The following is a 27,033-nucleotide window of genomic DNA, read 5'->3' on the forward strand; positions in this document are numbered from 1 at the left end:
CTGTCAAGTAGATCTCTATAGGGTCGGAATTAAATTACAGTTCTACCCAAAAGGCACACCACGTAAGTGAATTTGCCAAGTTCAAGCAAGAAGCTTTCTTGCTATATTGGGTTCTGTACATTACTATAATGTTAACCCATGTGGTTAAATTAGTTGATCCTCCCCTATAATGAATGATATATTTAACTTGTTAAGCATAAGAAATCATGGAAAGATAATGGTTCTCCAATATTGTTGTTCTTCGTCTTTGGCCCTGTTTTATTTTTGTGGCTCCTAAGGAGACAAATAACTCATAATAATTATGCTATATATATATGCATATATTATATATATATATATATATATATATATATATATTTTGCAAATGTCATAAAATTTAGCAAGGCACATCCGTGACAACTAGCCACATCCCACTTCACCCCTCACTCTTTTCCCTTATAAAAAGCAAGCCTTGCATGCTCTTATTTTTCATTCAAACCATCACTCACACTTAAAGTTCTTTTCGAGTTAACTACCAAACAGGCCCTAATATCTCTTTTTCCTTTGCACTATTCCCGTTCTTATTTTCTTCTTCCCATCTCTCTCAATGCCCAATAAAAAGTGGAAATAGTTACACGTATGCATTTAATGTGACGGGTCAAAGAGGGACTTTGTGGTGGCACGCTCACATTTTCTGGCTCAGAGCCACCGTTTACTGCCATTGTTATCATGCCCAAACTATCCACTCCTTTCCCTTTCCCTCAACCTTACAGAGAGCAAAATATCATATTGGGTGAGTTTATTCCATAGATACCACATATATGTGGTATCTATGGAATAAACTCACCCAATATGATATTTTGCGTGAAAACGGCAGTGGCGTAGCTGGGGTCGGGGACGAGGCTGGCCTCGATGTTGCTGACGTCATACTCGAGCTCCTTGTACTTTCTGATGACATCGCCGACGGACTTGCCGGGGATCATCGCCGCCACATTGTGCCACTTCTCCGGCGTCTCCTTGTCGTACACGGCCAGGGCGTTCTCGAACTGCTTGTTCTCCGCCGCCGTCCATCCACCGCCGCTCTTCGTGTCCTCCTGAAGCCAGTTGTACGGCACCAGAGATATGATTTCCATCTCTCTCTCTTCAACGTCGCTGTTCCACCACTCGCTTATATTTACAACGACTATTATTATAATTTATATCCACCAATAATACACAGATAAATATTTTTTTTAGAAAATTCATGACTGAGTTTTGACTTTTGACTTTTGACAACAACATGATTGATCAGATAAAAAAACAAAAAAAAAACAAAAAACAAAAAACAAAACGACAATATGATTGATACCATGAAGGGTCGTGTACGCTTCTCAGCCAATAATATTTTTGAAATGATAAAAATGTGCCCCAACGACTTTTTTCGTGAAACATATTTTTTTTCATATCTTTAAAATCCAACCTAAAGTAAATGAGAGATATACTTACTTTTTTACCGCATTTTTCTTACCAAATAAAAGTTTATCATAAATAAAAAAAAAATTAGCTACTCTGTTGTGATATAATTAACTTAACACTAATATATATCACATCTTGTCACCTTAATGAATGTGGTGAGTTTACTTCCGTGGGTAACAACTGGCAACAAATACGGAAAATAATAAGTATTCAATTTTTAAACATGTAAAATATATGATATTTAAGATTTAATAATATCTATATATGTATTACGCATGTTTATGTATCGGTATTTATTTCTTTTGAGTTTTTTTTATATAAATTCTATATACTTAAAAACTTAATTTTGTTGTATAATACTTTTAATTTTCAAAGTATACATTGACTGATGTGCATTCAATGTGATAGTATTTAACTACTAACAAAAATGATATTTAACAATTTGGTCTAATCTTTTATTCAATTTAAAATTATTTAACAAACACAACTAAATTATAAATAAAAAAAATGATTTAAATACAATTTGGACTAATCTTTTATTCAAATTAAAATTATTTAACAAACACAACTAAATTATAAATTAATATTTTATTTTCCATATATATATATTTGTAAAAAGAGGTTAAGAAAAATGATATTAAAAAAATAGATCAAATATATATCCTTCTAATAATAATAAGAGCGAATATTTTGGTAGGCCTGTGCACGGTCCGGTCCGGTCCAAAACCGGCCAAAAAACCGGACCGGACCGTTCAAAACGGTTCAAAAAAACCCAAACCGGACCGGACCAAAAAACTGTAAAAACCGGACCGGACCGGACCGTTTTAAATCATCCAGACCGGACCGGACCGTTTTAAACCGTTTAGACCGTTTTGAACCGTTTAGACCGGACCGGACCGGACCGTTTTGGACCGTTGGACCGTTTTGGACCGTTTAACATAATTTTTTAAAAAAAAACCATTAATTTTCCACCAAAACACAAACATATAATCATATTTGGGAGTTAAATACATGCACAAATGCCTAATTTGGCTAATTGGACATCAATTAATTTTTTTTTTAATTTTTTTTAATTTTTTTTATAAATAATCTGGTCCGGTCCGGTTTAACGGTTTTTTAAAAAAAAAAACCGGACCGGACCGTTTACATTGAGTAAACCGGACCGGGGGAAAAAAAACCGTTTTAAACCGGACCGGCGGTTTAAAAATCCCCGGTCCGGTCCGGTTTACGGTTTTTACGGTTTTTTTGCGCCGCCCTATATTTTGGTACTGTTCACAAGCCGAGATTTGAGCCACCTTTTCACCCAAGCCGACATCCGAGTCAGCTTTTCGTCAAGCTGATATATATGAGCCATCTTTTCATTGATAAAACCGATTAATACTTTTCTTTGCATTTTCTTTGGTGCCTATTCATTTCCCTCTTCTCTCACTCACTCTCCAGTTTTACTAATTTCTCTCTTCGGCCATTTCTTCAAGCTCTCTTTTTTATGCTCTCCTGCAAAGCTCCGCACACTTCTACTTGATCTCTTATGTCGGCCCTCAAACACGATCCAGGTTTTCTCTCTCTCTCTCTCTCTCTCTCTCTCTCTCTCTCTCTAATTTCGGAAATCTGGAAATCTGGATTCTGGAGATCAATTGTGGGTTTCTACATATCCCCATTTCTCCATTACCATTCTTATTAAAATGTTATTTCTTCTGATTGTAGACTTTGTTGGCAAGCGCGATCTCAGGTTACTTTGTTGGCAAGCGCGATCTCAGGTTCTTTCCGTCTCTCTAATTCACTTAATGACACACTTCATATATTCTCTTTAATTCCAATACATTTCTATCACGCTCACACTTAATAGAAGAATTGGTATCTTAGTAAATTGTCTTCGTGTATGTTGTTCTTCGCCAAGGCTCTCAAATAAATATATTAAGAACTTTATTTAAGACGGAAGGAAGTTTCACAAAGGCTTTTTATGTTTTCCTTTCTATTTTTTTTATCTCAGGTTCACACGGTCTGAGACACCCCACATCGATTGTTGGAACCATCCCAAAGTTTAAATCCTTCTAACATGCATCCTAAAGACAGCGCTCAAGGTACTATCTCTTTCTCTATTATTTTTTCTCAGGTTTCTGTTTGTCTATATTTATTTTCCTTTTCATGACACTTAAGATTTACATAATTGAAATGGAATTAGAATTTTTTTTAACTCATGTTAGATTTTTTTTTAAGCGCAGACTTCTATTTTATGAATAATTTGTGAAGAAATTTCATTGAACCAAAACGTTCATTCTTATTATTTTCTTTGTTTTTTTCAATTTCCTTAGGGTACACTTCATGTATGTACAGTGGGTCTAACCATGAGTGCAAGTCAAAATTAACGTTTTAGACTAAACTTCGTGTAATACTGAAATTCATTTGTATGTCAACGTACTCTAATAACTTTTTACTGATGAATATTACATCGATATTTACAATATAGATATTCCAATTATTCATTCGAAATTAATTTTATATGCAGAACGTGTGTAGTTAGTATAGTTTCGTGAAGTTGAGCCATTATGTTGATCCGTGTATACGCCATTGGTCCTTAAGTTCGATTATTTGACAACCTCGGGAACAACCCATCTACTCTCCAAATTTAGCAGGAAGATGTCCATATCTGTAGTGAAAACTGGATAATGCTTTGCATTTGAAATCATTTATGCCAAGAATCAGAGTGTACTCGGAAGTTGAATTTAGTGGGTATTGCATATAATCCTCTGTTGTTTAGGTCTTATGGTTCTTTTGTCTTTTTATAATGTTGCAGGATATTTTGTTTTATATTTAAATTTATTAACTTGCTTCCTCTAATGGTTTTCAACAGTATAATTGTCTATCTTTGATCATGCAAATTTGTGGACCTTATCAAGTTTGCTATTACTTAATGCAGGTAGACATCCTTTAGAATCAGTACTACCTGCAACATCATCTGCAGAGAATGCAACCAGGAAGGGGTAGGTAGATCATATTTTCCAGCCGTCAAGTCTTCTCAATGAATTGGTATAACGTTTTTTTTTTATTGGGTGCTTTTCTTCTTCCCATAGGGATTTTCACCTATCTTTAGTAGATGAACATTCTCAAGCTTCAAATCAGAGAAACAGGAAACCTCAGCGTCGTCTTACAGCGAAGCATTGCTTAGATGATCAATTTGGGGTAAGTAGTTATTTATGTAAAAGAAATTAAAAAAATATCCTCACGTAGTATAAGAAGGATAAGTATTTTTTTTAATTTACAGGGCACTCACAATTCTTTGAAAAGGCAGAGACAACGGGGTTCGGCCCGATCGGAGTTCTTTTGTAGAGGTAACCTCAAATTTGTACTTTGTTTGACTACTACTTTATATTTTTAAAAAAAATTGTTCATCTACTTAATAAAAATATGCTTGCCTTTTTTCTTCTAATATAGTCCTAATTATTTCTTGATTATTTTGGGAATCCTTTATTTTCTCAATTTTTAATTGATTTCCTTTTCGCATTTCTGTCCAGGCATGCAAGATAAAACATCAGATTCGTTGCCAGTCATTCCTCTGCAGGTCTTCTTGATTTTATATTTCCATAGACTCCTTATTTCTGTAATTTTATTTTGATTTTTAGATTCTTTTTTAACAAGGATCTATTTTATTTATGCAGATACACGAAAATGAAATAGTTTGTGAACAATCAAATACAGGTGGAGATTGCTTACCCAGATCAAAACAATTATGCTCTACTGCTACGTTTCCTGCCTTCGCTAATGGTATACTTTTGCTTGTTTTTTGGTTATGTTTATTTTAACTATCGTTCGTTTTATTTTTGTACTGTTTAATTTATATCAATGGAATTTTTTTGGGAAGATGACATTCAAATTATTTTGGAGTTTGTATGCATAACAAAATGCTTGATTTTACAGCTAAGGACAAATTGCTTCATGAATCTTCAATGCTCCATTGGCAAAGTGCTACAATCTTCAATGCTCCATTGGCAAAGTGCTACAATCATTTTGGCTATGCAATCAAAGCTCATGTGAATGCAAATAGTATGCTTCAATCTTTTGCGCATGTTTGTATTCTACAAATTCTAGATTATTAAGTGTTTAGTTGTGACCTATTATTTTTTATTTTAATGAAATATCTCTATTTTTATGGGTTTTTCTTTGGTATATTTGGCAGAACAAGTGAATCCAGTTGGTAATGACATTCCAGCATCCCCAAACTTTTTGAAAGCAAGCAAGCTCTGTAAGCACTGTGGAGCCATTAAATTCCAATATGAGCCACCAAACTTTTGTTGTTCAAGGCCAAAGAGGCTATCACAAAAGCGTTCTATGTTCAAGACACGAGAATTGTAAATTCAAGAGGAAGGCAACACCAACTCACCGTTAGCCAAGTTTACAAGCTCTCCGAGCTTAATTGTATCGACCAAGAATTGGAGAACAAAGATGATGATCTCTCCCCTGCAACATCTAGCTCCAACAAAAAACCTAGACTTTAATTAAACTAATTTTTATTTTATTTTAAAAGAACATCATAATTTTCTTTTTTTCTTCCACATCTTTGCATTTTAGGATTGCGTGTGTTGATTGAAAAACTATGGAAAATATTAGTTTTATGTTTGTGAATACGATACTTACTTTATAATTCTTATTATCTCTTTAATGTATGTTAGTTAAGAAAAACTAATTAATTTTAAATTCTTCTTTTTCAAATAAAACTATAATAAACACGTGCGTAGCACGTGTTACTATCTAGTACATATACGTGAGGAAATGTCTCAAGGGACAACGTTCATACTTCATATTATATATATGAAGTATATATATATATATATATATATATATATATATATATATATATATATATATATATTACATAAGAAGCAAAATAAGTTATTTTTTTCTTTCCAAGAAATTTCAAAGAAACAAAAGCTAAAGAGCTCAAAGCTATATTACTAAAGTAATCTCTTTACTTTTTTTTTACGGAGGGCTAATTGTTTGGAGGATTCAACCATCTTTTTATTTTATTATACCACGGTTTTATACATAATGAATAATGAACACGTTTAAAATATATAATGGTATTCAATCGTTGAGGTTTTACTAAAATATTTATTCGATTTATATGTACATAATTTCCATTATTATTTTTAAAATAAATAGAACGGGACCAATATGTAAAATGCAACTTGGTTTTAAGTTTCATTCCAAACAAAATGTAAACATTTAAGTGCATTTAATTTTCTCTTAAATGTTGAAATCACGGTCGGTGCTTTGGTAGAGATGGATGGCCAATGAAGGCACGAAAAATGATCACAAGGCAACTATTTGCTCTTTTTTTGGGTATTGCGGGTGCTTTGTTTGTCCATTCATTTTGCATGTAACTAAAAGATATTTCATTATTAATTTTTATTTATAGATGAAAAAAATGATGTAATTAAAAAGTAGACGTATCCACTTCTTGTACCCAAAAAGTAATTAGTACCTCCCCAAATTTTTTAAATTCACCCAAACCCAACTTATTATCTGACATTTTCCATCATTCATTGGTCAATAACTCAAAGTCTCAAACAAAGGGTTTAAAGAAAGTGAACTGTGTGGGTCCCACTACAATATTTTCCCTGCGCTGATATGCTGTGAAAATAATTTTCTTTAAGAAAGCACACGAAACTCGTACCCCACTTTATCCACTTCCATCCACGAGCACGCGTTCACTTCACGCGCCACATAATCGTTTTCCTGTACAATACGTAGCGTTCCTTTTCTAAACTATTATTATATAAATTCGTTTTCTCTCTCTCTTTTTCTCTCTTCCCTCTCTGCAAATCCACTGTCACAAACACTTCAAAAACACACTCTCTCTCGCTCTCTGTAATAGTTATACACACACCATTTCATTCTCTCTCTCTCTCTCTCTCAGTGTTGTATCTCTCTCTCAGTGTTGTAGCTCTCTTATTTCAGACTACCAGGAATTTTCTTTTTCCCCTGAATATCACCGGCGTTTGGAACATTGCTAGTAACGAATGGCCACAGGTTCACACACCTCTCTCTCTCTCTCACTCACTTTCTCTTTCTCAGGTTTATTTATAAATGCTATAAATTTAGTTACTAAAATCTCTTTTAATTTTTTTTTTTTTTTTAAGAGCAGATACAAATGTGATAGTAGGAGAATTGAATAACTAACTAGTTGTGATCAAGGATCGAAATACCGTTATCGTTACCGTTCCGAGCCTTCGAATTTACTGGTAACCGCCCGTACCGTAAAAGAATACCGGGGGAAGCGAGAAAAAAAGAGGAAACCGGTACCGTTGAACTTACCGTTACCGTAGAGGAATACCGTCAAATACCGGTATTTACCGAGGGGAATTCAGAAAAGAAATATACAAAAAAAACATACAAAGTACGTAGGATAAAACAAGTCACAAAATTTCTTCATAAATCAATAAACAAGTTCATCATAACCTTAATCATCACTAACTAATCACAAAATTATCAAATAATTCGGATTAAATCCAAAAAAATTACAAACATCAACACAAAATTTCTAAAATTATAAACAAGTCACAAATTTATTCATAAATCAATAAACAAGTTCATCATAACCTTAATCATCACTAACTAATCACAAAATTATCAAATAATTCGGATTAAATCCAAAAAAATTACAAACATCAACACAAAATTTCTAAAATTAAAAACAAGTCACAAAATATCTTCATAAATCAATAAACCACTTCATCATAACCTTAATCATCACTAAATAATCAAAAAATTACCAAATAATTCGGATTAATTACAAAAAATTAGAATCATGAACACAAACCTTAAATCAACACTACATTTAAGTTCACAACTATCAATTTATACTTAATCTTAAAAAATTATCAAGAAATTTCAAGTTTTAAACTCAAAATCATCAAAAAATAAAATTTGGCCGGGAAGTGGACCGGGAAAGGGGTTACCGGCGGGATCTGGGAAGATTTGGCCTTCGTCGCGTTGGGAAATGGGCGGGACGGCGGGATCCGGTCGGAAAGCTGGCAAAATTGGTCTGGGTCGCGACGGTTTTCCCGGAACCACCGGAAAATTCCGGTTTTGGTGGTTCCGGTGCCGGGGAGCTCCAAAAAGGGGGAACCGGACCGGTTCCCGTCCGGTTCCCCCGGTTTTTAAATCCTTGGTTGTGATTACTCATAGCTTAACGTCGTTTCTGGGTGGTAAGTTCTTAGCTTTTAGCCTGTGTCGTTTTATAACTTCTGTCATTTTTTAGAAAACGTTTTCCTATCATTTGACTATCTGATGTCGTTTAGTTATGAAAAAGACCGAAAATAGTGTTTTTTTATTAATTTTTTTTTTTTTTTTGGCTCTCGTGAGGCATTGTTTTGTTAAAATGAAATATTGAAGTGTCTATTATTGGGTCATCTTTTTACAATACCATTTTTTTCGCTATTGTCTTAATCTCGTCTTTGTGAGTAATGTCCCTTAACTAGAATGAACATGAGACTATTTTACCTAAGCCCATAACCTATGCTTATAAATGGTACTTAGGAGAACAGTTATTACTAAAGTTGAATATTTTTTCTAAAATCAACAAAAAAACGTCATTACGACAAATGCATTAGTGGACCCTATAGATATATTTCAACAAATTCAAAATTATTAACACAAATATTATCATATATAAATGGTTGACTTACATATAAACAAATTCTAAATTTATTTACATGCAGCTATAAGATACACTAATATGATTATATTTTTGGTTAATTTAAACAAAAAATATTTAATTTACTCATATTCAAGTTCAAATCCCATGAACTAATAATGCCCTCACATAAGATGAGAATTCACAACAAGAATATAGTGTCATATAATCTAAATCCTTCATAAGTTTTTTTTTTTTTTTTTTCAAAAAAAAGCTCGAGGCATATCTAACAGAAAAAAGATATAACATCTAAAGATATAGGCATCAAACATCTTTGAACACCGATAAGTGAGACCACAAGACAAATCTTCAAAAGTTCATGTGCCTAGTTTTATTTATCTGTCAATATTATATACTATTGATGACCCTATTTAGTATTAGGAAGGCATAAATATTGTTATACTTCCCTTCCTACAGATGAAAATTAAACATCATATTGTTCGAAATATCATTCAACCACTTCTAAAAAAAATAGTGGTTGATTAACTAGCGAATTGAAGAAATTTCAGGAACGAGACTGTGTAGTAGCAATGTGGTGCACCTAAAATTCGAAAAACGACACAACAATCAACGATAATCAAGCATCTAATTTCCCAGTCAATGCACGTTCTGAATCTGATTGTTGCTTTGCAAGCATATAAAATATGGGTATAAAATTATATATTAGCATTGGGGCCAAAATGCAAACCGAAACTTTATTGTCGAATATATCTCTTTTTCTTTTTCTTTTGATTTGAGCCAATCATGTAGGAAGTAAGATGTGATATATATTAGTGTTAAGTTAAGTATATCACAACAGAGTGGCTAATTTTTTTATTTCTGAGAAACTTTTGTTTGGTAAGAAAAATGCGGTAAAAAAGTAAGTATATCTCTCATTTACTTTAGGTTGGATTTTAAAGATATGAAAAAAAAAAGATGTTTCACGAAAAAAGTTATTGGGGCACATTTTTATCATTTCAAATATATTATTGGCTGAGAAGCGTACACCGACCCTTCATGGTATCAATCATATTGTCGGTTTTTTTTTTTTTTTTATCTGATCAAAAGTCAAAAGTCAAAACTCAGTAATGAATTTTCTAAAAAAAAAATATTTATCTGTGTATTATTGGTGGGTATAAATTATAATAATAGTCGTTGTAAATATAGGCGAGTGGTGGAACAGCGACGTTGAAGAGAGAGAGATGGAAATCATATCTCCGGTGCCGTACAACTGGCTTCAGGAGGACACGAAGAGCGGCGGCGGATGGACGGCGACGGAGAACAAGCAGTTCGAGAACGCCCTGGCCGTGTACGACAAGGAGACGCCGGAGAAGTGGCACAATGTGGCGGCGATGATCCCCGGCAAGTCCGTCGACGACGTCATCAGAAAGTACAAGGAGCTCGAGTATGACGTCAGCAACATCGAGGCCGGCCTCGTTCCCGACCCCAGCTACGCCACCGCCGCTTTCACCCTCGACTGGGTCGCCGCCGCCGCCGCCCACCCCAAGCGCTCCAAGCCCCTCAACCAAGAGCGCAAAAAAGGCGTTCTCTGGACCGAAGAAGAGCACAAGTAAGCCCACTTATCAACTTTCCCTGATTTTTTTACAGCCCAATTAATGCCGAGAATTAACAACTTTTTTTTTATCATGGATATCAGGCTGTTTCTGATGGGTCTGAAGAAGTACGGGAAAGGCAATTGGAGGAACATCTCGCGGAACTTCGTGGTGACGAGGACGCCGACGCAAGTGGCGAGCCACGCGCAGAAGTATTTCATCCGCCAGGTGTCGGGCGGGAAGGACAAGGGCAGAGCGAGCATCCACGACATCACCACCGTCAACCTCAGCGATCCTCGCACGCCCTCGCCGGAGTCCGTGAGGCCCTCGTCTCCGGTGCCTCCTCAGCCGCCGGCGTTACAGTGGAACCAGCCGAGCAGCGCTCAGATAGGCTTTCACGTCGGAAGCGCCAACGTCTTCAACCTCTCGTCCAGTCCGTACGGGATTATCTCGTTTGGGCTCAAAATGCAGGGGTATAGCGGTAATAATAACAACGCCGGTGGCAATAGCTCAGAGTATGGGTTTTTCACTAACCAACTAACACAGATACAACCAAAATGGTCTGGTTGACTGAGCTTGACCTCTAAACAAACCCTTATTGAAATGCTGACTCTGCATGCAATAACTCAAGCATCATAAGCCTAATTCACTTTGGGATCTCTCTCTTTTTCTTTTTATTTTTATTTGTTAGAACGCAAATATTATTATTCTTTTTTTTTCTTCTTCTTTCTTACCTCTCTCTCTCTTTTCTTTTTTCTTTAATTGGACCTTTCCTATCATATGCCTCTTATATCAAAGCAGTTGTAAACTTGTAATTAGCCGTTTGCTTTTTTTTTATAAAAAAAAGTGTCGTCGCAACTGCTATGCAATGCAATAGATATCACTGCATGAATCCATTTAATTAAACTATTTATTATTTTGCAGCTCTGTTTATATTATCCAAGACTTATTTAACAATATTATTATATGTCTAATAGTATACTATTAAACAAGTAATGCACAAAAGTTACAACTTATTTAACAATATTATTATATGTATTGTTAATTAACTAAGATAACCGAAAATTATTAATCTTATATATTTGATAAATCAAGTAGAGCTAAGAGTTCTGAAAAAAGAAGGTAGAACTAGTAGTATATTAATTTTTCTTCTTAATCGATAATATTCTAATCAATTGTGTGTTATTTTTGTAGCAATTTCAAAACATAGCCAAACAGATAGTATATTAATTTTTCTTCTTAATCGATAATATTATTTTATGTATTGTTAATTAACTAAGATAACCGAAAATTATTAATCTTATGAAATTTGTAACTTATTAGGCCATTCAAAACATGACGTTTTGGATATAAGCAATATTTGGAAACTTATTAAAAAATAACCAAACAGATGAGATTGTACGCTCAAACGGACAGTGAGTAGCTCAAACGGACGGTGATTACTTCCCTCACAGTCAAAATCTACTATGCGAGTTCGAAGAGCGAGCTGGTTAAAGTAATTAATCACAATTTGAGCTACCACACTTTTTTTTTTTAACGAAATATCACAAGGTTTGCGTTCTTCGTAATTTTTATTTGATCACATACCTACAAAATATTCATAAACTTAGACAAAAGTTCCCCTAAAAGATTGTGAAATGTTGTTAAGGTTTGAAATTAATTAGTGTTAATATATATTGATAATCAATGCGTCGTGTAACATTATAAAAATATCATTTAGAAAATACTCTAAAATAAATATCAACTCTCTCCTCAAGCATGCAGAATTCACAGGTCGCCACAAGCTCATGGGATCATACCCAAAAACAAAAAAACAAAAATCATGTGTAGTAAGATGTAATCAAGCATCTAATCACACCAACCCCACTAAAACAATTAGCCCCAAGACTAATCTCTCCAAGGACTACATTCTATCTATTAATTGATTTTTTTTAAATACAAAAATTATGTGTACTAAGACAAAATTAAAATTAGAAACGGTTATGCAAGATAAACTGCCTTAGGAGCAACGAGAAGTTGGATTAGGAGCACATTGTCAAGAAATAAAAATAAAATGGTTGTGACTTTGTGAGTTATAATATCGACACCGGACATTTAGCCTTTGACGAAAGTTCCAACAATGATGTGGTTGCTTAGTTCTGTTACCCGGAGTAACAATAATTCACCGGCTTCAGACTCAGACATGCAGAAAATCACATCTCATGTCAGCAAAGGAGAGTCGAACACGAAACCTCGGCAATCTGTAACTTTTACTCTTGAAAAAAAATTGGATTAAGATAACAAGACCGACATAAATTATTAGCTAAACAAGAATGGTAGAATACAAATGAAAGGTTTTTGCGGGAACAGATTTGTTCTCTAATGAAAGCTGTTTATTGTGACATTAGCTTCGGACCGAAGACACGAGCTGGCGCTCTAGCTCTGCTTAATTTTAGCAGCAGCTTCCGCGAGCAGAGGTTCGAGCTCTCCTTTCCTGTGGAGCTTCACAGTTTCTGCATCGACGGAACAAAGAATTAAAAAAATCTCTTAAGACCACAGCATTTATCATAATTGGTTAAAGCCGTACAATTTATTTTACTTTTTTTTTCTTTTTTTTTTAAAAAAAAGCTGTTGGATAGTATCATCTTAAAAGTTGCGGAACTGCGATATCTTGTATGATTAGATATTCTGTTGTAAGTTTGAGTAGGAAAGTAAAGTCTTACCTGAACAACCGCCAATGTGGTTCCCTCCTGTACATCAATACAAACAAAAGTTTGAGATTCCAACTGTTAAATGGTCTATGCGAACTCAAAATTGAAAGACAAAGCAAGAAATAATCGAGTATTGTGGGATTAATATGCACAACTCATTAAGCTTTAGATCAATTCAATTAACTTGAGTTTCATCCTAATTAATTGTAGGGTTCAGTCGGTGGATCGATTGACCAATGATATTCACCTGACTACTGTGCCGGTGACATTTTGGTGCCTAAACCAAGTTTTTGAGAAAAGCACTCACAAACTATTTAAGAAACTAGATTCTTATTGAAACTTAAGTGTTGGACAAAGAAGTGAGCTTGCGGTGAGGAAATGATTTGAGGAGAAATTGCACCGCCACAAAAATACCTTCCCAATGCTCGCGATTTCAATCTAACTATTCTTCACCGCCACGAAAATACCTTCCCAATGCTTTTCGGCTATCCATTTATCTGTCTCTTCGTCATCCCGTCCAGCTCATCACCACTTGAACACCATATGATTGCTTCATTGCCAGATAGCGATGAGCATGATATGTTTCTTCCGATTGAAGCTACAATAATTGTGTCCATTGACCTCAGTGGCCAGCCTCCAATTTCTTTCTTCTCACCTAGTGAAACAGCCCGGCTTTTTCTGCTCTGTTGGACTGACTCGTTTAAGCCACTTGCCTATGTTGTTCTCCATGATGTCCACCAACACCAGTTCCCAGGTTAAACAATATCCAGATTTTCGTAAACTATATCACAGAGCCACGACGCTACCTTCCTCTGCATAAGCATTCTGAGTATCCTTTTTTTTTCTTTGCTCACTCAGCATGTATAGCTCTACCATCTCAACCTAGCGAGATTGTAAAATGTTTGTCAACTAGCGATAAGCTAGCACAAACTGACTCTTCTTGATCGCAGCCATGCTCGTAAGATAATTACAAACATGAACTACAAGAGAGAGAGAGAGAGAGAGAGAGAGAGAGAGCATTTCTTCTTCCAAAAGTTTTTTGTTTTAAGAGAAACGAATATAATTTATTAGTTTCTTTGATAGAATTTCTTTAAAAAAAATTAATATATTTACGGAGAGACTAAAATCCTACAAAATTAATCATTTGACTATTTTTCTCGAAAAATGAGTCCATTGACTAAAATGACGCTTAGAAAATAGTTCATATTTGGGGTAAATATTCTATTAAATACATGAGTACCCAAAAAGCACCCATATATTGTGGTGTGAGATACAGATAAATCGTGAAAAAATTGGCTAAGAGATGTTGAAGCTCACGAATACGATTCCAAGACTAAGAGATATTCAAGGAGGGAAAATGGACGCTGATCTTAATATTAAGAACCGGCCCACCTATATTGCCGAAGTCAAAGATTCAATATTGTAAGCAAAATTATTCCAAAGCTGACAGACAATACAGAACGTTAACATGGTATCTCTTTCGAATGAAATATATTTGCATGTTACTTAGTGATGAAGCAATCATAAACCGATGCTTACCAATGAAAACGTTTGGAACAGTATGTTGTCCAGTAATTCTCTCCAGTAACTTCTGGAGCTGTGGCCCTTGGGCACCTGAAGAAATGAAAGGATATTCAGCTTGTTAAACAAAAACCCATTAAGACTGCAGAGGATAAGTTCCCTAAATGCTTAACAAACCATAAATTTTTTTAATGCCGTTTTTTTTAACTTTCAAATGCCAGAAACCCGTTTGACCGACTAAAAGTCAAATTTATACCTCCCTATTAGAATACTTATTTGGTTGCTTTCCCTCTCTAGCTTTTTTTCGTTACAGCTTCAATTTTTCACTATTTGCTGTATATAAAAATTAACTGCAGCCTTTTATCATATTTTTAAAGAAAACCCACTTTGTTATAATTTTATCCATATTAGTACAAATGATATTTAGCATGTACCAACAAAGAAATTATTCAACACCATATAATTATTACTGTACATGGCATCAAACAGCAATAAAAATTCATCATTCAAACACATTATCTAAGTGCAAATTATTTCAAAAACGTCGCAAAAACACCATGCGCATAGGCGAAAGGATACAAATGAGTCTCAAGGGTTAGAAACTTTGCAATATTTGGTTGCATGGTTAAGGAGTAACTATTCTAGACATTGTCTCTCAGTCTCAACTTTCAAGCATGAAGAATGTTTACTTCGTTATGATTTATGACAGTGTACAGCTGAAAATATCCAGCCACATTAAATTCAGGCAAAAACTTTCAAGCATTGAACCAGAGCAGATTTCTCTTATCATTCCGTAGAAGAGTAATATCCATTTTATATTTTCTCTACAGAAGCCACTGTACAGAATATATCTGGGTCAATGTAACCTATCTTCCATTTTTTAATCTGTACCAATTAAAAAGCAGGAAAAGTTTTGCCTTTATCAACCTGTGATTGGGCGTTTGTACGGTTCCAGCTTTTGTAATCTTGGGCTTTGGCAGTTGCCAAGCTCTTTATCTCTACAAAATATTCTCGTCACTTTTTTATATAATGATGCCAAGCTTTGCCTTTAGTATATAGTGTTCCAATTAGGATCTACTTAATAAGGCAACATGAATTTCCAATCTATGTTTAGGATAGATTCGATGTGAAAATGACACTAGAACTATGGCACTAAACACAATTAGAAAATATTACTCGGCGTGGACTCAGATTCGTCACTTGGCCTAGAAAGCTTAAATTGGCAAAACAAGTCTTCAATTATAAACGCTTACCCATTTCGTCCAATTCGATCACCAATGGCTCGTATCCAAGTTTCTTCATCAGTGATTTTACCTCAGACGAATATCTTCGGCGAAAAACATAAAAATAAAAAATAAAAAAAAATAAAAAAAATTTCAAACGCAATGAAAATTATCAACAAAATCAAGATACGATGAGAGGAATCAACAACGAAAGACTTACGAACACCAAGTTTTTGAGTAAATAACCACTGTATTTTCAGTCACAGTCTTCTTGACGGACTCTTCGAGGCGAGAGCCGAAGGAAGAGGAAGAGGACGCGGAAGAAGAAGAAGAGTCCACGGCTTGAACCGAGAAAGATTTGGGTCTCGTGAAGCCATGGATAGAGGCGGTTCTCGAAACGAATGTTGTGTTGTTGAGAGGAATCGAAAGAACAGAGGAAGATAGGAATCGTCGGTGAGGGCTGAGACCGAGAACGGTGAAATTAGTGAGACTCGTTGACACCGCCATTTTCGCTGTCTTAGCTTAGCTCTGGCTTTGGACTTGGAAACTTCTTTTGCGGCTTTCTTGGGGTTTATTATTTTATTTTATTTTGTTTTATGTTCTTTTTGAGATTTTCTTATCCTTTTTCAGGCAAAAAGTATAACTTTCTGCATGGGATAATGGCTCAAATTAAAAATTTAAAAGAAATTAAACATATAATCTAAATTAACTTATAAACATAGAAATGAAATTAATCTAAATTTTGCATTTCTTTTCTCATTCTTTTTATATCGTCACGATGTCTCTAAAACGTTCAACATTGTCTCGCCATCGATCATCGAAATCGAACACCACCAATATCGGAGTCACATTTTGCCGCACTACACCACAAAATGCAACATTTATTGTCATCAAGAACTTAAAAAAAAATGAAAAATTATTACGATGTAAGATTTATTTTTCTCAACCCTTATTACATCATTTTCTTCTACCATAATCGCATTGGCTGTTTTAACCATTACAATTTATCATTACATGAATTATTAGATGTATTTTTATTTGGATTTCAATAACTCGATATTTTATGGTCTTTTGAGGTTTAGATGTAGATGATACATGTTTTCGCTGAAAATCGGACAACGTCGAAGATTTCGGGTGGTTCGACTCAAATTCGGACGAAGCGGTCGCGCCCGAGCCGGATTTATAGAAACTCGAAAGTCACGAGTTTCCTTCCCTAGCTCAAAAATGTTATTCATTCGTCGCAGAGACTTGATAGTATGAATAAGAAGAAAATAAGCTCAGAGGGGCGCATAGGCCGTGCCTTTGGTACGCGCTTCGACGCTCAATATTAGTCTGATTGCTATGCGTGAGTTTCCGGCGGGCGCTACGGCTATCGGCCCCATCGTCCCCCAAGGTTGCTCTCTCCCCGGTGAAGGGCCGTGTCCGGCCGCCTCTTGAAACCGAGGGGGCGAGTCCTCGGGAGTGTGATTGTGCCTGCTGCCGCGCCGGGTGCGACGGTCTGGCCAACTCGCTGTTCGTCCTCTCGGACCGTGACGGGGCGAGGCTTGGCGTTGCCTCATCGGTTCGTGACTCCCCCACATAGTCGGGGTCGGAGTCACCTTGGGCGGACTTATCCTCGACGTCGTAGCCGAGGAGGTCGGTGATGAGTGTGCCGTCTACGCCGGGATGGTCTAGGAGCTCGGCGAGCCTCCGAGCCGTGTCCTCTCGGAGCGCGGCCTCAGGATCATTTGCTGAGTCTCGGGGCTGGCTCTTGTTGTCACGAGGTTGCCCACCTAGACGGTGCGCGAGGCTTCGAAGGTCGTACCTTGAGCTCGTCGCTCGAGTGCCTGCGGAGGTAGCGGGAATGTGACTCATCTCTCGAGAGTCGTAGGCATAGTAAGAGTGAGGATTGGAAGGGAGAGTGTCACCAAGGTCGAGAGGTCCCCTCCTTCTAGCCCCAAAATATTGTCGCTTGTTTTCGGACAACTATTTAGGAGCCCAAAGTGGTTAGACCCAAGGCCGGACCAAGTGGTCTCACTTCGGCTCGAGCGTGTCGGACTTAGTATCCCAAGTCGTCCCTTAGTCGTGGATGAAGCTCCCCCCGTCTCACTACCTGAAAAGAAGTAGAGAGTACGTGAACTACAAAGGGGAAGTAGATGGGTTGCCTCTGTTTACCTCTCCGACGCTCAACATTAGTAGGGTTGATGTAGAATGTTGAGGGTTTGAGTGTTTAGAGGCCAAAGATGAGTGAAACGAGTGAGTTATGAATTCGACAGCGTTTTGGGGCTCATGAAATTCCACGTAAGTCATAAGAAAATTAATATTTCATAAAACGACTAACAACAATCCCCAAAATGAGATCGTATGTGACATCATGTGCCTCATCGTGCAGTTATATGCTGCAATGTACAACCTCGTACATCCATTGTCACGAGTCTCACGACCAGCGAACTTTTGGTCACCCACGAGCTGCGGAGAATTTCTTCTTACATAATATATATTGAAAAGCTTTTCTTTAATAAATACTTTATAAAAACATACGTAACGGAAGCATAATTTTTAAAATTCCGCCGCTTCCTGAAGCGTTTAATCTTTTTCTTAAACCCTAGATCAATTCCAACAAATGGTATCAGAGCTATGGTCAAAGAGATGCATGTACATGTTTTTAAAATTATGAGCTTGAAAATCGTTTTCGAAAGTTTACTAATTTTGTGACAAGTTAGAATTGTAATCTTAGATTTTTTTTAATTTATTGCTCTTGTCTTTAAATTAAAAAGCATGTTGATTTTCTATGAGTTTGGGATGTTTTTAAAACACATTAGAATCAGTTCTAAAAGTTTTTAATTTTTTATACAGAAAAACGTGTTTTAAAGGTTTGAGAAATTTCGGTAAATTTTGTAACTAGTTACTTTGTCTTTCTAGTTTCTTTTATTTACCGTATTCGTTTTATGCTTGTTGTTATTTCTTTTGTGCCTTTTTATTACCTTGCTAATAAAACACAAATAAAAGCTTTAACAACCTTCATAAAACGTTCCGTTACACTCGATTTTTTTTCGCACCTAAAAAGAACCAAGCTTTAATTTATTTCTTTTTCTTCGAGCTGGAGTAAACCCGCATTAAAAGTGGCATAACTCTCTGCTCAGAAATCGAAATTTAATGATTCTTAAATCAAATTAAAGCTCTGTCTGTCGTCTGTCCAATGCCACCGGTTTCGGCTCAAAAGGACATCGGAGCCGCCAGATATGGTGATTTTACTCCGAGTCTTCGTAACGAAGTGCGTGATCTGCATGAAGGAGGCTTGGCCGGTGATACATACGGGGTCGTAGAAGAACATTCCTCGCCCTTCACTGCCCAAATCCTTTCTGAGGTGTGCACGGGAAACCTCAAACTCCCAAATCTCCCTCCATACAATGGGAAAACTGATCCCACGTATCACATCCAACATTACGAAACTTGGATGACGATGCAGGGCGTTCCACCTGGGGCTCTATGCCAGGCTTTTAGTCTTACCCTCACCGGACCCGGTTTTGAGTGGTTTAAGAATTTAAGACCAGGAAGCGTCCAATCGTTCAAAGACCTGAAGGACATGTTCCTAGCACGATTCGCTACATCGATGGTCCTAAAGAAGACCAAGATGTACTTATGGTCAATCAGGCAAGAGAATAACGAGTCATTGAGACAGTATCTCACCCGATTCACCGCACATTCAAATAAGGTTGACCGCTTTGACGACAGTGACACAATTACAGCCATCATCGAGGGCTTGCGCACCGGAGACTTCTTAAAGTCCGTCGTCGGCAAAGTCCCTTCTACACTGGCCGAGTTAATGAACCGAGCCAAAACCTTCATGGGGGTGGACGATTACCTCGACGGCCGCAGGAGCAGCAACCAAAGCTCCCGCCGTCGGGATGAGTCCGGCAACGAGCCAGGCAACCCCAGAAAAGGGTTAACAAGGGAGGTCAAGCTTCCGATAGCCGACCCCCTATGTCTCAAAAGCCGCGTCTTGCAAGCAATTTTAGAGACTACTTAAGTTACACCCCTTTGAACGCCCCAGTAGAGCAAATCTACGCTGTGGCGCATGACAAGTTCACCGCTCCGACTCTGATGAAAGACGGCCTCGCATCTTGCGACCGATCCCGTTATTGTGAGTTTCACCGGGATTACGGTCACACGACCGCTCAATGCTTCCATCTTAGGAGGCAAATTGAGAAACCTTTTGTTATAATTTTCTGTTAATAGCCACATCAATCTATTTACAGCATGTTAAAAGACGTATATGACCTCAAATAACCTCAGCCAAATTCCCGCCCATTATTTGCAGCCTATTAATTTAAATAGAAAACAAATATTTAGTCATAACTACTCGCACAAATTGAGGGAGGATTTAAAACTCAATAAATACACATAAATGACCCTTTTTTATTTTTGGTTTATAACAACTCGCACAAATATTCTGTATATATGCTAATAGGAAATGGCCTTTTTTATTTTTGGTCAATTACATCCAGTATTGTAAATACGACGTTGATTTACAGTTAATACTAATTGTTTCATCGTAAATGCATTGTAAATACAAAGCATATTTACAGTATATTCGTGTAAATAAACTGAAAAAAAAAAAAAAAAATTCTGGAAATATTTTGGACGTTCTAAAATTATGAATATATGAAAGACAAAAGAATTGTAAATTTCAAAGATTTTTGCCACGAAAATATAAACTAATTAGCTAAAGTCAACGCTGAAAATTTTCAAATAGACGTTAACAATCTTTCCAAATTGGTTAGATTCAAAATTAAAAAAAAAACTGCATAATTCAATTAGCGGACGTAATAAATAAGGGCAAATGTGTAAAACTAATTCAATTAATAAGATGACACGTAAACAAGATGGCTATTTACGGGAAATTAACGAAAGGTTGGTTTAAACCAAATTGCTAGTGTTTAAGATGGTTACGTAGCCAATTATTTGTAAAAACAATATCCTTTTAAGAGAAAGAAACATTATTTTCAATAGTAAAAGAAAATTATTGATGTCCTCTTTCTCCCTGATCCCTGGGCTCTGTCTCACTGTTAGAGATACTCAGTCATCTCAGCTGTGATCACGTGCCTAGCACGCATCTATTAGTGTTAGCGTGTTAAGCAAGTAATCACTAGTCAAGTAGTCAATAAGTTGTTTGTAATTCAGTTAGAGTTAGCTACAGTTCTAATAGCGCATTGCATAAATACTCTGTTACGATTAATGAAGGAAATCGTTTTTTGTCATCTTCATTCATCTTTCACTCAGTCATTCTCTCAAACACCTAATCCGCATATTCTTACACTCACATGCTCATCCAAATTATAAACGTAACAAATATAAATACCCTCAATAGTTTTGCATGTCTTAATTGTCTAAACTTATACATTTAATATTCAAATAATTAGCTGTTTAACCATCTAAAACACTAGTAATTTGGTTTTAACCAACCTTTCGTTAATTTTTCGTAAATATACTTCTTGCTTACGTGGCAGCTTATTAATTGAATTAGTTTTACCTTTTTGTCCTTACGCTATTTTAATTATGCATTTTTTTTAAAAAAAATTCGAATTAAATATTGAAACCGAAAAGGGAAGTTTTCAAATTTGAATTTTGAGCAGATTTTGAAAGATATCAACCATTAATTGTTATGTATTTGGAAATTTTCAACACTGACTTTAGGTAATTAGTTTATATTTTTGTTGCAATTCATTAGGTAATTAATTTCGAATTAATTCTTCATTCATTGATATTATTTTGTCTTCCATATTCATAATTTCCAGAATTTTCGTGCTCAAAATATTTCCAGAATTTTTCAGTTTATTTACACGATTAACTGTAAATAGGCTTTGTATTTACAGTGAATATACTGTAAATAAGCTTCGTTTTTACACGAATATACTGTAAATTGGCTATCTATTTACACGAATATACTGTAAATTGACTATCTATTTACACGAACATACTGTAAATAGGCTATCTATTTACACGAACATACTGTATTTAAAAAAAAAAAAAAAAAACCAGCGTATCCAGGCTCTGGTTTTCATAGCCTTCCCTTGCATTGGCCCTCTCTCGAAGAAGGGCCTCAGATGCGCCGGAGAGAATAAACCCGGTTTCAGTTTCGACTCCGAGCAGTTTTTCTCACTCCTCCGCGGCCTCGCCGAAGAGGGTCTCCTCCGAAAAAGCGACAGAGCTGCCATTGTCTTCCCCGTCGGCCTCAAGAACCCTCGCGCCTACGGTCCCCACACCGTGGTTGACCAGTCAACGCCGAGAGACGAGACTTTCGACCTCGTCTACGCCGGGAACTTGGCCCGGGACGCCGAGCTCGCGGGCCGCCTCGCGAAGAAGCCCGGCGGCATCGTCGCGTTCCCGCTCAACCAAGACGACCATCGTGGCCATGAAGAGGATCGGAGGAGAAGAATCAGCGGCGAAAGGACGGTCCGAGCGCAGGCTTTTCGTCCACAGCGCGCCCGAGGAGGCGTTGGAGGGGATCGAAGAGCCTCTGCTCGAGTCGCCGAGGCAAGGCTCGACGAGGGAGATCAAGTTTCTCCCGGAGCTTCTGGAGAGAGAGAGGGGCTGTTTTTTTTTTTTCTTCGCAGAGGTTCGCGTGCAGGGAAGTGAAACCCTAGAAATGCAGGCATTAATGGGGTAGGATAAAATGATCTTAATGACATTAATGGGCGGTTATATCAGAATATTTTGTATTAAATGTTTTATTTTCAGCATGTTAATGGGCGGGAACGGTTGGAGGTTATTTTGGTATTTTTATCTATGTAAATAATTTGGGCTGGCTATTAACACGAAATTAACCAAATGTTGGCTAAATCCAAATCTGTCTAAATATGGGTGACTATTTAGCTATATTACCCTTTAATATTTTGTAGCTTGATGTCATTTTTTTTTTCTCAAACCTGCTATTCGGAAACATATTGTGGGGTCACCTTGACTGGACATGGCTGCTTCAGGAATTTTTTTTGTACATTTTTCTTCTGATTTGAAGTTAAATTAGTTTAACCTAGCTACTAGGCTCTCACTCTCGTTTATTACGTATTGATACATACACTGTATAACAAAAATATACAAGTAAAATGTAACGGTCCACTTGGGCAACCTGACTTGTACCGTTGACTTTCATATATCTATGCATGCTGGTGTAAATAATGTGAAGAAAATATGTATATGAAACAGCATTGAATGAGAAATAAGACCGTGCCAAGTTAGAGGATACAATCTCTGGCTCAAGAGGCGTTGAACTGAGTAACATAACATGGCTATTTATTGTATTTGTCTCTTCTTGTAAACCAAATCTCTGATCCGTATATCTCAGAATGTTGGCCTTTGATGGTGTATTTTCTAAAGGGAAAATGGTGGCATAAAGACCCAAAGTTTTCGTTTTGTAATACTTAAGTTCCCAACGTTTAAAAGTTGTGGGAATAATTCCCAAACTCAAATAAATGAACCTCCGTTGCAACCTCGGACGTTAAAAATGGATGTCAAAAGAATGGACGGTCAGATGTAGTCCGGTATTTTAAAATCAATTCGAAACCAATTTCAAAACAATTTAAAACGTGAATTTATATAAAAATAACATAAAATAGAAAAGAAATCCCATAAACAAAACGCCCCAAATTCGAACTCAAATCCCTAATCCCAAATCATTGAATTCGCAAAAATTGTAGACAGGATATTTGTCGATGACTGAACAAGAGGCTGAAGAGGCGATGGTCGCTAGCATCGGAGAGACGGGGCTTGAGGCGATGACTGAACAAGCCGCTGAAGAGGCGGGGTTTGAACTGCACGAAGAGGAGTACGCAGACGGTGGAGATGATGAAGAAATTACGCATCCACAACAATGGTGGTCTAACGTTAATGAGGTCTGTAACGAGCAACCCGTCGGCGATGAAGGGTCTGACGATTTAGGGTCTGAGAGTGACCTAGACAGCCTATGCAGTGAGGATGAAGAGCAAGCCACGAAGCGGAGCAAGAAAGAGTATAACCCACGCTCAAATAACTATGATTTCAAGTTCAAACTCGGAATGGAATTCCCTACAATGGATGATTTACGGTATGTACTGAGAGAAGAGTTCATTAAGGCTGATCGAGAATTACGATTTGTTTTCAATAACAAGACCAAATTGCGAGCAAAATGTAAGGGCATCGGTTGTCCATGGGTCTTGTACGCTAGGGTGAAGGATCCAGATTCAAGTACAGTTAGAGTGAATACATTTGTTGATAATCATAATTGTGGCATAGTTTTTGACAACAAGCTTGTCACAAGTCGGTGGTTATCAAAACACTTTCTTGAGCAATTCCGACTCAATCCACACATGGAGTATAGTTGCTTTAAAGAGATGACATCATCAACCAAATACACCCATGTCTCTAGCACTGTTTTCTATAGGGCGAGGAAGATGGCAAGAGAGATATTAGAGGGTAATGTGAAGAGTCAATTCGCTGTTCTTGACGACTATTGTAGACAAATAATTGCTACAAATCTAGGTATAGTAACTGAATTATGCATATGTTTTGATGGATTGATTTTGTCCGATTGTATAACTAATACAATGCTTATGTGAATCCAGGTTCTACTGCTCTGCTCAAAACAACTCTTATCGATGGGAATAGGGTGTTTGAGAGAGTATATATATGTCTCAAGGCATGTAAGGATGGTTTCAACAAGGGGTGCAGGCCATTGCTAGGATTTGACGGGTGCTTTCTAAAAGGTTATACCAAGGGCATGCTATTGGATGCAATAGGTATTGACTCACACAACTCTCAGTATCCTGTTGCATTTGCTGTAGTTGAGAAGGAAAATACTATGACTTGGACATGGTTTATGCTACTTCTTCAAGAAGATCTTGATGTTAGGAACACAACCGGGTTCACCATGATGAGTGACAGACAAAAAGGGTTAGAGAAGGCCTTGGCAGATGTCTTTCCAGGGGCAGAGTTTAGGTTTTGTGTACGTCATCTTCATTCCAATTTCAAGAAGCATCACAGTGGTTTGCTATTGAAACAATTGCTATGGGCATGTGCACGAGCAACCACTGTTCCAGCATTTAAACAACGAATGAAAGAGCTTAAAGATGTAGATGAGAAGGCACATGAATGGTTGTTGAATAAAGAACCATCACAGTGGACAAAGTCTCATTTCCGAGTGCACGTTAAATGTGACATGCTTCTCAACAACGTGTGTGAAAGTTTTAATTCAGCGATACTGCCTGCAAGGGATAAGCCAATAGTGACACTGCTTGAGAAGATAAGGTATTGGCTTATGTGTAGATTCGCTAGCAAAAGGGATGATGGTCAGAAGTCGGTGCATGTAGTTGGTAAGAGGATTCTGGCTTTAATTGAAAAATTAAAAAAAAACAGCACGACATTGTATGCCAACACCAGCTGGTAATGGCAAGTTTCAGGTAAGTTTGAGTTTATTATCTCATTTGAGTGGCTGTATAATTATTATCTCATTTGAATTTTTATAGGTTATGCCAACACCAGCACGACATTTATTATCTCATTTGAGTGGCTGTATAATTATTATCTCATTTGAATTTTTATAGGTTATGCCAACACCAGCACGACATTTATTATCTCATTTGAGTGGCTGTATAATTATTTGTCTTCTCATTTGAATTTTTATAGGTTATGTTTCTTGGGGCCGAGAGTTTTGCTGTTGACTTAAGAGCCAAGGAATGTACATGCCGACTTTTTCAGTTGACTGGAATTCCATGTCCACATGCATTGGCATGTATCTGGTCTTGTGGTTTCAATCATCTGGATTACGTTGACGACTGGTATAAGAAAGATGCGTACATAGCTGCATATTCTGGAATGATTGAACCGATGACAAGCCCAGATAAGTGGCCAGACACAGGTTTGAATCCGATACTCCCTCCGCTCGAGCAAAGCTTACCTGGGCGTCCTAAGAAGAAGAGGAACAGACACAACGACGAAATTCCACCTGGATTTGGACCAAATAATGGAACAAAACAAAGTAGAAAAGGTCAAGTGAACCATTGCAGTAACTGTAAACAGGTTGGTCACTCTAAGAGATCATGCATAAACCAGACTGTTGAACAGGTATGTTTGTGCATAAATTTTTGACTTCTCTGAAAATGTGTTGTAGTTTATGGGACTTGTGTGATTCAGGTGTCGGCTCCAAAAAAAAAAGGAAGACCATCAAAAGCGAATCCAACACCGGAAACAGTAAAAAGAAATAAACGACGAAGGAAGCAGCAAGAGAGAGAAGCAGCAGGGACATCAGCTACTTAATCTTTAGGCCAATATTAGGACTATTTTTTGGTATAGGTTATAATGGCCAAGATTAGGACTACTTTTTGGTACAGTTTATGGTTTATTTTGTATACATGTTAAGGCATCATTATTTTGTACACCCTGTTTGAGCAAAATACATGTTAAGGCCTCAGTCTTTTTTGGTACATTATGGTGTTGAATGAAAATGGCCTCATTATGGTGTTGAATGAAAATGGCCTCATTATTTTGTATACCCTGTTTGAGCATCCTCTTGCTACTGAAATTAGCATGTTTATACCTTGTTTGAGCTGTTTCTGAAATTAGCATGCCCATACACAAAACCTGTTTTCATTGATTGAAAATACCATTACATCTTGTTACTGAAATTAGCAAAACCTGTTTTCATTGATTGAAAATACCATTACATGTTGCCCATACACAAAACAAACAAACAGAATCGGTTGTTGAAAGCACTACACTGATTGCCCATACACAATCACAACGACTACACTGACCAAAACAACAACCAAAATAACTACATAAATTTTTTTCAATTGAAAGCTTTGACATGTACTCATTGCTTCTTCTTCTTTGCCCATCTTGATTTTTTCGATTTCGAATTCCAATTGGTTTAATCGTCTGAGCAAACCGGGAATCACTTGCTTCGATCTTTCGCAAATTTCTGGGTC

At 36.7% G+C, this 27,033-nt stretch overlaps 4 protein-coding genes across 7 annotated transcripts; 3 read left to right on the forward strand and 1 right to left on the reverse strand.

Moving 5' to 3' along the window:
• The first annotated feature begins 648 nt into the window (after positions 1-648).
• LOC149388188 (transcription factor DIVARICATA-like) lies at positions 649-11,267 on the forward strand. The gene is made up of 3 exons (XM_089623419.1): positions 649-772; positions 10,274-10,676; positions 10,764-11,267. The coding sequence occupies exons 1-3, from the start codon at positions 709-711 to the stop codon at positions 11,227-11,229; spliced, it is 933 nt and encodes a 310-aa protein (XP_089479545.1). The 5' UTR covers positions 649-708; the 3' UTR covers positions 11,230-11,267.
• On the forward strand, positions 2,784-6,082 carry LOC149388189 (uncharacterized). Of its 4 annotated transcripts, none has more exons than XM_089621805.1 (10): positions 2,784-2,987; positions 3,139-3,191; positions 3,425-3,515; positions 4,352-4,415; positions 4,506-4,614; positions 4,697-4,763; positions 4,947-4,993; positions 5,091-5,196; positions 5,350-5,475; positions 5,609-6,082. In XM_089621805.1, the coding sequence occupies exons 3-10, from the start codon at positions 3,491-3,493 to the stop codon at positions 5,782-5,784; spliced, it is 720 nt and encodes a 239-aa protein (XP_089477931.1). In that variant the 5' UTR covers positions 2,784-2,987; positions 3,139-3,191; positions 3,425-3,490; the 3' UTR covers positions 5,785-6,082. The 4 variants fall into 4 exon arrangements, with proteins under 4 accessions (XP_089477931.1, XP_089477933.1, XP_089477935.1 ...); XM_089621807.1 differs by having other exon boundaries at positions 3,139-3,163; XM_089621809.1 differs by lacking the exon at positions 5,609-6,082 and having other exon boundaries at positions 5,350-5,370; positions 5,402-5,472.
• Positions 11,268-12,891: 1,624 nt separating the features above from the next.
• LOC149388190 (glutaredoxin-C5, chloroplastic-like) lies at positions 12,892-16,676 on the reverse strand. The gene is made up of 5 exons (XM_089621615.1): positions 16,314-16,676; positions 16,124-16,197; positions 14,889-14,963; positions 13,362-13,388; positions 12,892-13,151 (listed from the first exon to the last, which is right to left on the reverse strand). The coding sequence occupies exons 1-5, from the start codon at positions 16,598-16,600 to the stop codon at positions 13,075-13,077; spliced, it is 540 nt and encodes a 179-aa protein (XP_089477741.1). The 5' UTR covers positions 16,601-16,676; the 3' UTR covers positions 12,892-13,074.
• Positions 16,677-24,977: 8,301 nt separating this feature from the next.
• Positions 24,978-26,362, forward strand: LOC149388191 (uncharacterized). Its single transcript, XM_089622372.1, has 3 exons — positions 24,978-25,506; positions 25,733-26,170; positions 26,240-26,362. Exons 1-3 carry the CDS (start codon positions 25,474-25,476, stop codon positions 26,360-26,362), a joined length of 594 nt encoding a protein of 197 aa, XP_089478498.1. The 5' UTR covers positions 24,978-25,473.
• The last annotated feature ends 671 nt before the right edge of the window (positions 26,363-27,033 follow it).

This window comes from Urtica dioica, chromosome 8 (assembly GCF_054948205.1).
Source record: "Urtica dioica subsp. dioica isolate 48M chromosome 8, U.dioica_male_clone48M_v1_H2, whole genome shotgun sequence".
Taxonomy (NCBI): Eukaryota; Viridiplantae; Streptophyta; class Magnoliopsida; order Rosales; family Urticaceae; genus Urtica; species Urtica dioica.